This window comes from Sapajus apella, unplaced genomic scaffold (genome assembly GCF_009761245.1).
Source record: "Sapajus apella isolate SASKATOON/1434 unplaced genomic scaffold, GSC_monkey_1.0 scaffold33, whole genome shotgun sequence".
NCBI classification, from domain to species: domain Eukaryota; kingdom Metazoa; phylum Chordata; class Mammalia; order Primates; family Cebidae; genus Sapajus; species Sapajus apella.
Window position 1 is genome coordinate 11,288,574 of NW_022436973.1, and position 13,335 is coordinate 11,301,908.

The 13,335-nt window shown below is 49.9% G+C and overlaps 1 protein-coding gene and 1 long non-coding RNA gene across 7 annotated transcripts in view; one reads left to right on the forward strand and one right to left on the reverse strand.

Moving 5' to 3' along the window:
- Positions 1-8,630, forward strand: part of LOC116562850 — a 9,488-nt gene extending 858 nt beyond the window's left edge. Inside the window, exons 2-3 of the long non-coding RNA XR_004274109.1 lie at positions 3,297-3,405; positions 8,366-8,630. This is a non-coding gene — a long non-coding RNA (uncharacterized LOC116562850). The remainder of the gene's footprint in view (positions 1-3,296; positions 3,406-8,365) is intronic.
- Positions 1-13,335, reverse strand: part of TTLL9 (tubulin tyrosine ligase like 9) — a 74,291-nt gene that overhangs the window by 18,130 nt on the left and 42,826 nt on the right. For all 6 annotated transcript variants that reach the window (XM_032295298.1, XM_032295299.1, XM_032295297.1 and 3 more), the window contains 4 exons: positions 6,001-6,069; positions 3,396-3,486; positions 1,393-1,433; positions 495-582 (listed from right to left, as the gene is read on the reverse strand). In XM_032295298.1, the coding sequence (XP_032151189.1) occupies positions 495-582; positions 1,393-1,433; positions 3,396-3,486; positions 6,001-6,069 (289 nt within the window). The remainder of the gene's footprint in view (positions 1-494; positions 583-1,392; positions 1,434-3,395; positions 3,487-6,000; positions 6,070-13,335) is intronic.

Genomic DNA, 13,335 nt, shown 5'->3' on the forward strand with positions numbered 1-13,335 from the left:
TAAAAAAAAAAAAAAAAAAAAATTAGCTGGGCATGGTGGCACATGCCTGTAATCCCAGCTACTTGGGAGGCTGAGGCAGAAGAATTGCTGGAACCTGGGAGGCAGAGGTTGCAGTGAGCCGAGATTATGCCATTGCACTCCAGCCTGAGCAACAAGAGTGAGACTGTGTCTCAAAAAAAAAAAAAAAAAAAGGATGCAAATGTTCTCCAAAGAGGTTAAAACTGTCTGACCCTAGGAATATTAGGCATAGCACCAAAACTGGCAGTTTGTGGTGTGCTGCTCTGAGCAGAGTTGGCCTCTCCTGTGGAATCACCCCTACAAGACTGGAAGCTCCCAGTGGGAAGGGACCAGACCGGTCTTGTAAACTGTCTCCTGTGCCCAGACCACAGCAGGCACTCAGCAAACACCTGTGGGACAAAAGAGCTCACTTGGGACTGGCCAGAGTGTAGGAAGGGTAGGTGTGTTGGGGGTGGTTAGGCAGGATCCCAGGATACACTGGTCGTCTATGCTGTTCAGTGTGAAGCGGGTGTTGGAGAATCGGGCAAAGCCATCCCGGTAGAGCCAGGCCCGCAGCGGGATATACTGAGGCAGAGGTGGAAAGAGAGAGAGAAGAGAGCGCGTATACGTACAGGCACTCTCCCACCATCTAGCTCTTGCACCTACCATTTCCTCCCCCCAGAGTCCCCTTCTGTCTTTCCCAAATCAGACACCTGCTCTCACAGCAGGCTTCTTTGATTTTATCCCCTCCTTTCCCCAGCGGGGAAAGGAGATATAGAAGGAAACCAAATGAAGGTGAGGTCCAGGAAGACAGGGGCAGAGTCTGTCTCAGACACCCCTGTAGCCTGTGCCCAGCATAAAATTTTGAAGGTTGGCTGAAGGGATGAATGAATGGGTGGAGGGAATATAGCAGCTCCCTGATTGAGAGGCTCTCTGAGGCCAGGCTGCCTGGATTTGAGTCCCAGCTCTGCTGCTCACCAACTGTGTGACCTTGGGCAAGGTACACAACCTCTCCATATCTGTCCCCTCATTGTAAAGGGAGGATAATAATAGAACCTACCTCCCTGGGTTGTTAGGAGGCCTGAATGTGATAAAACCTGCTAAGTGCCGGGGCCTAGTACTTAGTAGGTGCTCAGTAAATGTCTGCTGTGGATGACCAAATGAATAAAGAAGGGCAAAGAGAGAGCAAATCTAGATTTGGGGGCAGCTAAGATGGTAAACTTTGGGTACGTCTCCCTGCTCCCACCCCATCCCTAGATGTCCCCCCAGGCTCTCTCAGGCAGAGATAAAACCAGACAAGCTCACACAAGGTACCCACAGGCCATTTTCCCCATCTCCAGAGTCCAGCCACCGTTTAACCCCTGCTGGAGGAGGGCCCCCCGCTTCGTTACTCACCGACATCACCAGCACGTAGACACGCAGGTCAAACTTGCGGCCTGTCAGACAAGGAAAGAATTAATTTGTGCAACAAATATTGATCATCAGACATTGTGCTAGGTTTTGGGGAAATAGCGGTGGACAGACAGACAGGAAACCCTGCCTTTATGAAGCTCCTGCTGAAACTACACAAGGGGCCAGGCACAGTGCCTCATGCCTGTGTGATCCCAACACTCTGGGAGGCTGAGGCAGGAGGATCACTTCAGGCCAGGAATCCAAGACCAGCCTGAGCAGCATAGTGAGACGCTGTGTCTACAAAAAATTAGCCTCCCATGGTGGTGCCCACCTGTAGTCTCAGCTACTCTGGAGATTGAGGCAGGAGGATCGCTTGAGACCAGGAGATGGAGGCTGCAGTGAGCTATGACCATGACATTGCACTCTAGTCTGGGTGACAGAGACATGGGCTCAAAAAACACAACAAAAACTACACAAGGTATAAAGAGAGAATAATGGGAGGTGGGGAGGGGTGCGTGGGGGTCAACCTGGGGGAAAGGCTTGAAACTCAGTAGGCAAATAAGACCCTCATGGGAGTTGTAACCTTCACGGAAGTTACTGCTTTCACAGTGCCTGCCTAGCCCAGAGTGGTGCAGGACCTTGGGTGGGAGAAACTGCAAGAACAGAAGCCTGAAGGGGCAAAGAGCTTGGGCCAAGGGCAGAGAGGAAGGAGATGAGGTCGGCTAGGCTGGCAGAAGTCAGGCCCTGTGCACTTTTGGGGTTCTGTCCCAAAAACCATGGGAAGCCACGGAAGGATATCTCCTCCCTCTGGCTGCTATGTTGGGGTGGAGTGAAGTGGGCAGAGCAGCCGTAGGCACCAATGAGGAGGAGAGTGTGGTTGTCCAGGAGGGAGGGGATGGTGGCTGGGACCCGGGCAGAGGTGAGAGGAGCAGCCAGACAGATTCAAGAGCTTGCGGGAGCCTGGCGAGAACCAGATGTTGGGGGAGGAAGGGGACATACCCAGAATGGCTCCTGGCTTCTGGCTGTGTCCCCGATGGAGAAACTGAGAGATGGTGAGGGAATGGGAGGGCAGAACTTGGGGTATGTTGGGTTTGAGCGGCTGGCAGATGCCCAAGAGGGATGTCACAGGCTGCTGGACATCAGGATCTGAAGTTCAGGGGCAAGGTCCTGGCTGGGGACAGAAAGCTGGGAGTCACTAGCCTTTGGGTGGTGTTTAAGTCACAGACAGAACAGGGTCACTATGGGGAAGAGAGGAGAAGAGACCCAGGGGCTGCCCCCTGGGGAAGGTAACTGCCAGAAGACATGGGAACTGGCATTAACACTTGCAATGATGTCACCCATGCCTGATGTCCTGTAGTTCCCAGAGCCCAAGTAAGAAGAGCAGATGCCGGGCACACCTGGGGAAGCCCACCAAGGTTGCAGGGAGGAGGCTGGGTTCCACCTCAGGGCCTCTGCCCTGCAATTCCTCCTCCCTGCATTCCTCTCCCTCCAGATCTACCCACAGTGACTCCTAGCTGCCACTCAGGTCTCAGCTCACATGTCACCTCCTGGCCCCCACATCATTGTCTGTCCCATTGTCCTGCTTGACTGACTTCATTACACCAGCACTGCATGGGACTGTCCCGTGGTGTGTTTTCTGGTTTACTGCAGCCTGCTCATTGAGGGTGTAAACTCCAGAGGAACAGGGTGGGGGGCAGCATTCAGGGCAGCGCTGGCACCAAATAGGCACTTTAAAATATTTGTTGGATAAATGCACGAATAAGTAAGTTGGTTTTAAAAAGAGGAAAATTTTCCTGAACCAAGAAGGGAATGGAAAGGGCATGCCAGGCAGAGGGAACTGTATGGGCAATGGCTAGGGGTGGGAGACTGCAGAACTGATCTCTTTCCATGCGTCCCTTCACGCCTAGTGTCAGGCTGGGCCCTTGGCAGGCTGCTGGTCAAGGCTTGTTGACTGACTGACTGATGACCGTGCAATAGAAGAGCAGGGGCAGAGACAGCCATCTCACCTCCTATCAGGTAGGGATTTTCGATGTAACGCTGAGCCACGTAGTTCTCCACAGGAATATCATCTTTCTGGTCATCAGAGTTTCTTGTGTCCTAGTAATAATAATAATTGAACATTTATTTATGGATCATTGCCTGTGTACTAGGCATTGTGTTAGACACTATTTGGGGTAGCTCATTGGATCTTTAAATCAACCCTATCAGGTAAGTACTAACGTTATTCCCATTTCACAGACAAGAAACTGAAGGACAGAGAGGGAGAGTAACTTGTCCAAGGTCACACAGCCAGTTAGTGGTGTCACTGGGATGTGAACCTACACGGTCTGGGCCCAGAGCCTAAGTGTTTAACCTCTAGACTTGTGTTGCCCAGTAGGGCAGTCACTGCCATAAGAGGCTATTTACATTTACATTTACCTTGACGGAAAGTAAATGAAATTACATGCTACAACACGGGTGAAAGTAGAAAACACAGGCCAAGTGAAATAAGCCAGACGCAAAAGGACAAATATGGTCTGATTCCACTGAGATGAGGTGGCTAGAGTAGTCAAGTTCATAGAGACAGAAGGTAGACGGGGGTTGCCAGGGGCTGGGGAGAGGAGGGAATGGGGAGCTGGTGTTGAACAGGTACAGTTTCCGTTTGGGAGGATGGAAAGTTCTGGAGATGGACAGTAGTGGTGGCTGTACAACAATGTGAATACACTTACAAAAACCAGACACTTAAAAGAGGTTACGATGTAACTTTCATGTTACTTTATATTTTACCACAGTTTTTGTTTTGTTTTGTTTTGTTTTGAGAATGAGTCTCACTCTGTTGCCCAGGCTGGACTGCAGTGCCACAATCTGGGCTCACTGCAACCTCCACCTCTCAGGTTCAAGCAACTCCGTGCCCCAGCCTCCCGAGTACCTGGGATTACAGACAAGAGTCACCACACCCAGCTAATTTTTGTATTTTTAGTAGAGATGGGGTTTCGCCATGCTGGCCAGGCTGGTCTCAAACTCCTTGCTTCAAGTGATCTGCCCACCTCAGGCTCCCAAAGTGCTGGGATTACAGGTGTGAGCCACCGTACCCAGCCCATAATTTTAAAAAAGGATATGAAATTAAAAATCCAGTCCTCAGTCACACCAGCCACGTGGCAAGTGCCCAGCTCAACATCTCACCTGTGGCTAGTGGTCACTGCATTGGAGAGCACAGATATCCATTTCCATCCCTCTAGAAAGTTCTGTTGGACAGTGCTGCCTATACCACCTATGGGCCTCCGAAGACACTGCTCCTTCTCCTCTACCTGCCAGCCCAGCTCTGGAGGACAGCAATGCTTTCATGCATGGGCATAATACCTCGCAGCCTACAAATGCCTTTCCCACCCGTTGTCCCCTTCGCTCAAAGACAAGGGTTACACACTTGATGGGGTCACACAACCAGCCCAATGGCAGGCAACACTGGCTCTCAGGACAGACCTGCTCCACCCACCATCGCTCCCCGCTCTACTGTGTCAAGACAGAAGCAGCCAGGTCTTGCCTTCCTGGGACCTGGGCCCAGCTCCACCTCCACTCATGTGGCTGCCAGATGGACTGACAGTACTCCTCCAGGCAGGCTGGGCCTCCAGGCTGCTGAGCTTCTTCCCTGCAGTGCCCTGACAGTTTCATGGGAGGAGTCAAGACATTGAGCACTGCTGTGCACCTCCTGGTACAGCAGGTGCCAGTCCTATAGGATTTCAGCCATCCTGCTCCTCCCACCCACCCTGCACCATCATCACCGCTCAGCTTCAGAGGGCTTCAGCCATTTTTCCAAGACCACACAGCTGCTGAGTGGGAGAAGCAGGATTTGAACCAGGATTTCTACTGCACTGTGTCTTGGGACAAGAATGGAGTGGGAGTGGGAGGGAGCTGCCCCAAAGCTCAGTCTAGGCCCTGGAGGAAGAGTCAACCATACTCTCCCCAGCCACGTGAGCGGGAGGCCCAGATAAAGAATGTGCATCAGCTGGGCGCGGTGGCTCATGCCTGTAATCCCAGCACTTTGTGGCTCACGCCTGTAATCCCAGCACTTTGGGAGACCGAGGTGGGCAGATCATGAGGTCAGAAGTTCAAGACCAGCGTGGCCAATATGGTGACAATGTCTCTATTAAAAAATACAAAAAATTAGCCAGGCATGGTGATGCGTGCTTATAATCCTAGCTATTCAGGAGGCTGAGGCAGGAGAATTGCTTGAACCTAGGAGGCAGAGGTTGCAGTGAGCCGAGATCATACCACTGCACTCCACCCTGGGTGACAGAGTGAGACTCTGTCTCAAAAAAAAAAAAAAAAAAAAAAGAATGTTCATCAAGCACTGAGTATCAGGCACTGTGCTGGGGGGAGGGGTGTGTGTGTGTGTGTGTGTGTGTGTGTGTGTGTTTGCTTATCAATTACCATCTCAATCTACTGAGGCACTGACAGGTGAAGTAACTCACAAGGTCAAGATTTGAATCTGGACAATCTGGCTCTGGAGACCCTCACTCCAATGGGTAGAGTTTCTCTGCCAGCCCTCTGAGCTTTGATAGCAGGAAGGAGGGGCCCCTCCAACAGCGAGGCCAGAGGAGGGTTCTGGGAGGAAGGGGGAAGAGGCAGGCTCACCTTCCTCCAGTCCATGATGTCCTTCAGCCTGCGGAAGAGGAAGATGCCTTTCCCCTGCGACCGGGCTACCTGGGGAGTGGTGGGGGCAGAAAGCCGGCTCTTAGCTCTGCATGGTTCCTTGTTTGGCTCCCCTGGCTGGGGCCTCTACCCAGCATCTCTGTCTCTTTTCCCCACCAGCCCCCAGCTCTCCCCAGAGGAAGGCTAGCTGAAGGGGCTGGAACAGAGAAGGTGCTAACCCTGGCAGAGGGAGAGAGGAAAGGGAGGGGAACGGGGAGACTGACTTAGCTCACAAAGATGTATATTTGCATGAATAATGCAAAAGAACAGACAATTAAAAAGCCATTTCTAACAGTCCTGGGAACATATCATCTGATTCTTTTTTTGGAAATCAATTTGCCTTCCTAATTAGGGTTCGCTTCGGCTAATACTGAAATCAGCCTGGCTTTACTGTACCCCAGCATGGATAATTCATAGCTGCACAGAGTCAAGGGGCTAGAAGAATCTTTGATCTCATACAGAGTGGTCCTCAGCAAGGCATTACTCCCCTTCTACCACCATAGAAGGACGACAGTCTCCCACCTGGCCTTTCACACCCACAAACTACGTGGAACTCACTACCTCCCTCAACCCACGCCAAACATAGCTCATTTTGTTACAGGATAGCTTTGTTAAATAGTCATCCAAAGGGTATATATGAGGTGCATACTATATGTTGGGCATTATGCAATAACCTAGACCTCATGGAACACAGCCTAGCTTGTGTTGAGCTAAAATTGGCCAGTCCGGCTTTGGCTCCTCGGACCTCCTAGGAGCTGATTCCTGGGTACCAAAAGAGTCTTTTAGGTATCTGCAGCCACTGAGCAGGTCCCCCAGGTCATCTTTCCTCCAGCAAATGTGCTAACTCTTATTTCCTTCTGTTCTCCTCTGAGCATGGCCCACCTGGCCCACCTGAGGCTCTCTGTCGGGGCAGGCAGGGCTGTCAGGTGTGGTGGTACGGGTTGTCTACTGCTCTGCCTGCGCTGTGCACCCTGCTTCAGGGTTGTGTGTGCCCAGAAGGCTGGGTGCCAAAAACACTATGGAGCACTGGTGGTGGCTCAGGGGCAGCCAAGTGTGCACCGCAGTTTCAGAAAGCAACTACTCAGTGTGCACCAGGAGCTTCCGACAGTTCACAGCCTTGCAGAAGGTTTGAACAGGCATTTTATGAAAGAAGATGACCAGTGTAAACGTGTCACAGGCAGGGCACAGTGACTCACATCTGTAATCCCAGCACTTTGGGAGGCTGAGGTAGGAAGACTATTGAAGCTCAGGAGTTCAAGACAAGCCTAGGCAACATAGTGAGACCTCGAGACCTCGTCACTACTAAAAATAATTTTTAAAAATAGCCGGGTATGGCTGGGTATGGTGGTTCACGCCTCTAATCTCAGCACTTTGGGAGGCCAAGGTGGGTGGATCACTTGAGGTCATGAGTTTGAGACCAGCCTAGCCAACATGGCAAAACCCCATCTCTACAAAAAATACAAAAAGTAGCTGGGCGTGGTGACACGAACCTGTAATCCCAGCTACTCGGGAGGCTGAGAGGCACAAGAATCTCTTGAACCCAGGAGGTGGAGGTTGCAGTGAGCCGAGATCATGCCACTGCACTCCAGACTGGGTGACAATTTCAAGACTTCGTATAAAAAAAAAATAGTTGGGTGTGATGGTGCATCCCTGTAGTCCCAGCTACTTGGGAGGCTGAGGTGGAAAGATGACTTGGGCCCAGGAGATTGGGGCTGCAGTGAGCAGGGATTTACCACTGCACAGCCTGGGCAACAGAGTGAGACCCTGTCAAAAGAAAGAAAAAAGAAAGAAAGAAAGAGAGAAAGAGAGAAAGAAAGAGAGAAAGAAAGAGAAAGAGAGGGAGAAAGAGAGAAAGAGAGAGAGAAGGAAAGAAGCAAAGAAAGAAAGAAAGAAAGAATGAGAGAGAGGAAGAAAGGGAGGGAGGGAGGAAGGGAAGGAGGGAGGGAAGGAAGGAAGGAAGAAAGGAAAGAAAAGAAAGAAAAGAACAGAACAGAACAGAACAGGCACTCAACTTCATCAGAGTTTACCAAAAGAGAAGTGCTAATTGACAGAGCAGGAGCATGGTCATCTGGGACAAACATCAACACTTTAAGTTCCAGCTCCCTTTCTAGCCTCATGCATTCCAAGGAAATCACTTCTCTTCTAACTACAAGCAGCCAGAAAAGGCAGACAATAAAACACAGACAGGACAGCTCATGCACAGAGGGAGGTGGGAGGAAAGTCTCTTGGATAACTGCCAAACTTCACCCTCATACAACGGGCCCCAGTAAAACATTGGGCTTTAATAAGCACGTTCCTTTCCCTTCAGGTGCACTAAGACAGGGAACCTAAAAGCAGACTCCTGGGATATGCCGGCAGCTGCAGGAAGATGAATGGGAAGAGACACACAACTCTCCCTCCCAGATAAGCATAACAAAGAGACATGGTAGCAGTCCAAGCCTCTGACAAACTCTCCCACCCTGAATCCTTAAAAACTCTTGGTCTGTAAGAGAGTGTAGCTCTGACCTAACTCGGCCAGAAGCTCCTCTCAGGTTTGTTTTCTCTGAAATAAACCTGTCTTAACTGGCAAGCCACCTCTTGTGTTTCTTTTCTCTTTAATTCTTACACTAATGAAAATCACAATATGATACTACTACATACTCCCTGAAAATGGTTACATTTAAAGACAGACAATACCAAGTAATGGTGAGGATGTGGAGAAACTGGAACTTGCACACACTGCTGGTGCGAGAGTACATTGTTTGGAAACTGGCAGCATCTGCTAAAGCCAAACATAGGCGTCCTCTATCCTATGTCCCAGCAATTATTCTCCTAGGGACCTACATGACAGAAATGTCTGTACATGTCACGATGGACATGGCCCCAGACACCCATAGCAGCAGTATCATAATAGTTCCACCCTGAAACTCCCTAATGGATGAATATTTATTCAATGGAACAGTATACAACGATGACAGTTAACAATGTACAATTACCCACATCAGCAGAATGAACTGCAAAAACATGTCAAGGGAGAGAAACCAGACACAAGGTAGTCATCCTATAAGATTCCAATTATAGGCCAGGCGCAGTGGCTCACGCCTATAATCCCAGCACTTTGGGAGGCCAAGGCAGGCGGATCACCTGAGGTCAGGAGTTCAAGACCAGCCTGACCAACATGGAGAAACCCCATCTCTACTAAAAATACAAAATTAAGCCAGATGTGGTGGTGGCTGCCTGTAGTCCCAGCTACTCGGGAGGCTGAGGCAGGAGAATTACTTGAACCTGGGAGGTGGAGGTTGCAGTGAGCCAAGATCGTGCCATTGTACTCCAGCCCGGGTAACAGAGCAAGGCTCTGTCTCAAAGAAAAAAAAAAAGATTCCAATTATATAAAGTCAAAAAGCAGACAAAGTAAACCTATGCTGTTTAGTGCCTGGGGTAGGGATGGGGGTTGTGAGTGAGTGGAAGGGGGCCTGAGAGGGCTGCTGAGGGGTAGGGAATACTCTGTTTATGATCTGGGTCCTGCTTACTTGAGTAGGTTCGCTTTGCAAAAATTCATACTGTACCCCTATAATTTGGCTACTCTTCTATATTTTATTAAAATTAAAGTATCTTTTCAGGTTCATACACTTTGATCTAAAAGCCCCTATCCCCAACCCTGTTGGCTGCCCTCCCTATGACCACTTTCCTTCCTCTTCTTCCTTGCCAGAAAAACCCACCTCTCATGTGGGAGGCTGGAAAGGCCAGATGCTGGTTTTCCCAGCTTCCCTTGCAGTTGGTGGAAACCACATGGCCAGTTTTGGCCAATCAGACCTAAGGAGACATTTGCTCAGAGATTCCAGGAAAGATGTTTCTCCTTGTTAAAAATATTAGGGAAAGAGCAGGGGAGAAAAGCAGGGTAGGGAAAAACGTCCTGGCCTCCTTCTATCTTTGAATGCTACAGTCTGCAGAGAGGATGCCTGTGACTGCAGCAGCCATGTCACATCCATTAGGTGACAAGTCTGATGACAAAAAGCCAGCACACAGGGTGCAGAGTGGATGGAGAAAAGGAGCCTGGGCCTCTAGCGGAATCATCAAGAACATCCCCAACCCTGGATCTGCCTACCCTCAGCCTTCTTGTTCTGTGAGATAACAAAATGCCTTTATTGCTGAGGCCATTGTTAGTAACTTGACACGACTGGTCCAGGAGGTGCCTTCCTAAGGGACTAACCCTAAAGAATGAAAGATGAACCACCTGCATGGTGTTACGTCAGGGTTGGTGAGATGGAAATCACCTAATACCTATCTCTAGCAGATGGCAATTTCCAAAAACAACCACAACAATATTTCCAGTCCCATATGTTCTCCAGAACCCTGTTAAGAGGTAAAGTCAATGACCCCTTCTCCTCGAATCTGGAAGTGTCTCTACTAATTGCATATGGCAGAACTGATGTGTGGTTTCCAATGCCAGGTCATAAAAGGCAATACAGCTTCTGCCTGGCTCTCTCTTTCAGGATGGTTGCCCTCAGAGCCCAGCAGGCATCCCACAGAGAAGCCCAGGTCACAGGGAGTGGCCCACATGGAAGGCAACTGAGTCTTCCAGCCCTCAGCCCTGGCTGAATTCCCAGCCAAGAGCCGGCACCTACTTACTAGCGCAGCCAGTGAGTCAGCTTGGAAAGAGGCCCTCCAGCCCTCAGTGGATGCTGAGGCACAAACGAGCCTTCCCTGTCAAGCGCTGCCCACACTGGGGGATCATGAACAAAATAAGACATTATTGTTGTTTCAAATCACTATGTTTGGGAGTTTGCTACTCTGAAATAGATCACCAGAATTCTGGCTTTAGTAGAATGGTTCATAACAATGGCAATACCAGCAGCTAACACTTACCAGATGTTTACTCTGTGCCAGGCACCGTGATTTACCCAGTTACCTCATTAAAGCTTCAAAAAACACACACTCTTGGACATAAACATTAATATTATCACCATTTTGCAGCCGAAGAACCAATGAACAGAGAGGCCAAGCACATTGCCCAAGGTCACCCAGCCAACAGGTAACAAATCCAAGATAGTTAAATCTGTGCTACACAAACCTGGGGCTCATATACCTCTTGAGAAGTGTCGGGGGTACACAAAATCACATGACAAACAGCGCTACTTCTGGGGGCATCTCTATTACTTGATGGTTTGGGAGGGAAGTATTTTTATGTTACGCTTTTTTCTTTGAGACAGGGTCTTGCTTTGTCACCCAGGCTGGAGTGCAGTGGCGCCATCTCAGCTCACCGCAACCTCTGCCTTCCCCACCTCAAGCACTCCTCCCACCACAGCCTCCTGAGTAGCCCCAAGGCTGAGAACAGCCCCTTGGTTGCCAAGGATGCTTGCAGCCATGTGTGGAGTGTTAGACCAGCTTGGTGGACACAGGGAGAGAAGGAGCCTGTGCCTCTAGCAGGATCATTGAGCACATCCAGCAGCCTGGGGGACATAGAGAGATACTGACAGACAGGCCCAGTCCCTGACAGCCAAACACCTGCCTGCCCACACCATGAGGCAGGCTGGAGCCACAGCGGTCCCATGAGCCATGTCAGTGTCCTGCCCACCTTCCCACCAACTCTGCGGACCTGAACTGCTGGCAGGGGAGAATGCTTCCATGGAAAAAAAGGTAGAAGTAATGCAATATTTTTACTAGACTTTTAAATGCTAGACCCAAGAGCCTGTTCTTTTTTTTTTTTTTTTTTTAGACGGAGTCTCACTCTGTCGCCAGGCTGGAGTGCAGTGACGTGATCTTGGCTCACTGCAACCTCCGCCTCTGGGGTTCAAGCAATTCTTCTGCCTCAGTCTCCCAAGTCGCTAGGACTACAGGTGCGTGCCACCACACCCAGCTAATCTTTTGTATTTTTAGTAGAGACGGGATTTCACCATGTTGGCCAGGATGGTCTCGATCTCTTGACCTTGTGATCTGCCCATCTTGGCCTCACAAAGTGCTGGGATTACAGGTATAAGCCACTGCATCCAGCTGAGCCTGTTCTTATATTCCTCTAAGAACTCCAAGATGGGCTGGGGCTCTGGCCTGGTGGGAGAAGGGTCCCCACAGGGTGGTACACAGGGGATGATGCTGCTTGCTCCCTTCTGAGTCCTGGGCTGCTCTGCTGCCACTGATGAGGAAGATGAAGGCTCAGCAGACACAGGAAAACAATGCAGAGGAGACGCCCACTGGCTGCCCTGTGACTGGCTGGGCCACAGCAACTATGTGAAAACTTTTGCCTGTGGGTGGGCAAAGATCAACCAGGTCACAAAGACGGGCCTTGTGGGAAGAGTGGAGTGGAGGGATTGGGGGAAGTCTCCCTCTACTCCCCAAACATAGGGCAATGTTCTGTTCTTAACAGTCTCTCCTCCTTAAAGGAATCCAAATAAAATCCCAGAATTAACACTCAAACTCAGTGGTTCTCCAAGTGGGGTACTCAGACCAGTAGCACCCTCAGAACCTGGAGCGATGGTTAGTTTTATGTGTCAACTGGATGAGGCTATGGTGCCCAGTTGCTTAGACAACTATTAGTCTAGATGTTGCTCTGAAGGTATTTTGTAGATGTGATTAACATCTACAATTATCAATTTTTTTTGGAGACAGGACCTTGCTCTGTCACCCAGGCTGGAGTGCAGTGGCATAGTCTCAGCTCACTGCAGCCCCAGCCTCCCAGTCCCAAGCAGTCCTTGTAACTGGCACTACAGGCACACGCCACCATACCCAGCTAATATTTTTATATTTTTTTGTAGAGACTGACTCTTGCTATCTTGCCCAGGCTGGTCTCAAGCTCCTGGGCTCAAGCTATCCTCCCAAAGTGCTGGGATTACGGACATGAGCCATTCACCGGCCTGCTATCATTAATTTTAGGTTATCACCCTTGACAGCATGGTGGGTGTGGCAGGGGTGGGGAGGGGGAGCTTCATTTAATCAGCTGAGGGCTTAAGAGTAAAAACTGAGTTTTCCTGAAAAAGAAGAAATTCTGGCCAGGCGCAGTGGCTCACCCTTGTAATCTCAGCACTTTGGGAGGCCGAGGTGGGCAGATCACCTGAGGTCAGAAGTTCGAGACCAGCCTGACCAACACGGAGAAATCCCATCTCTACTAAAAATACAAAATTGCCCTGTGCATGTCTGTAACCACAGCTACTTGGGAGGCTGACGCAGGAGAAGTGCTTGAATCTGGAAGGTGGAGGTTTTGGTGAGCCAAGATCTTGCTATTGCACTCCAGCCTGGGGCAACAAGAGTGAAACTCCACCTCAAAAAAAAAAAAAAAAAAAAAAAAAAAAAAAAAAAAAAAAAAAA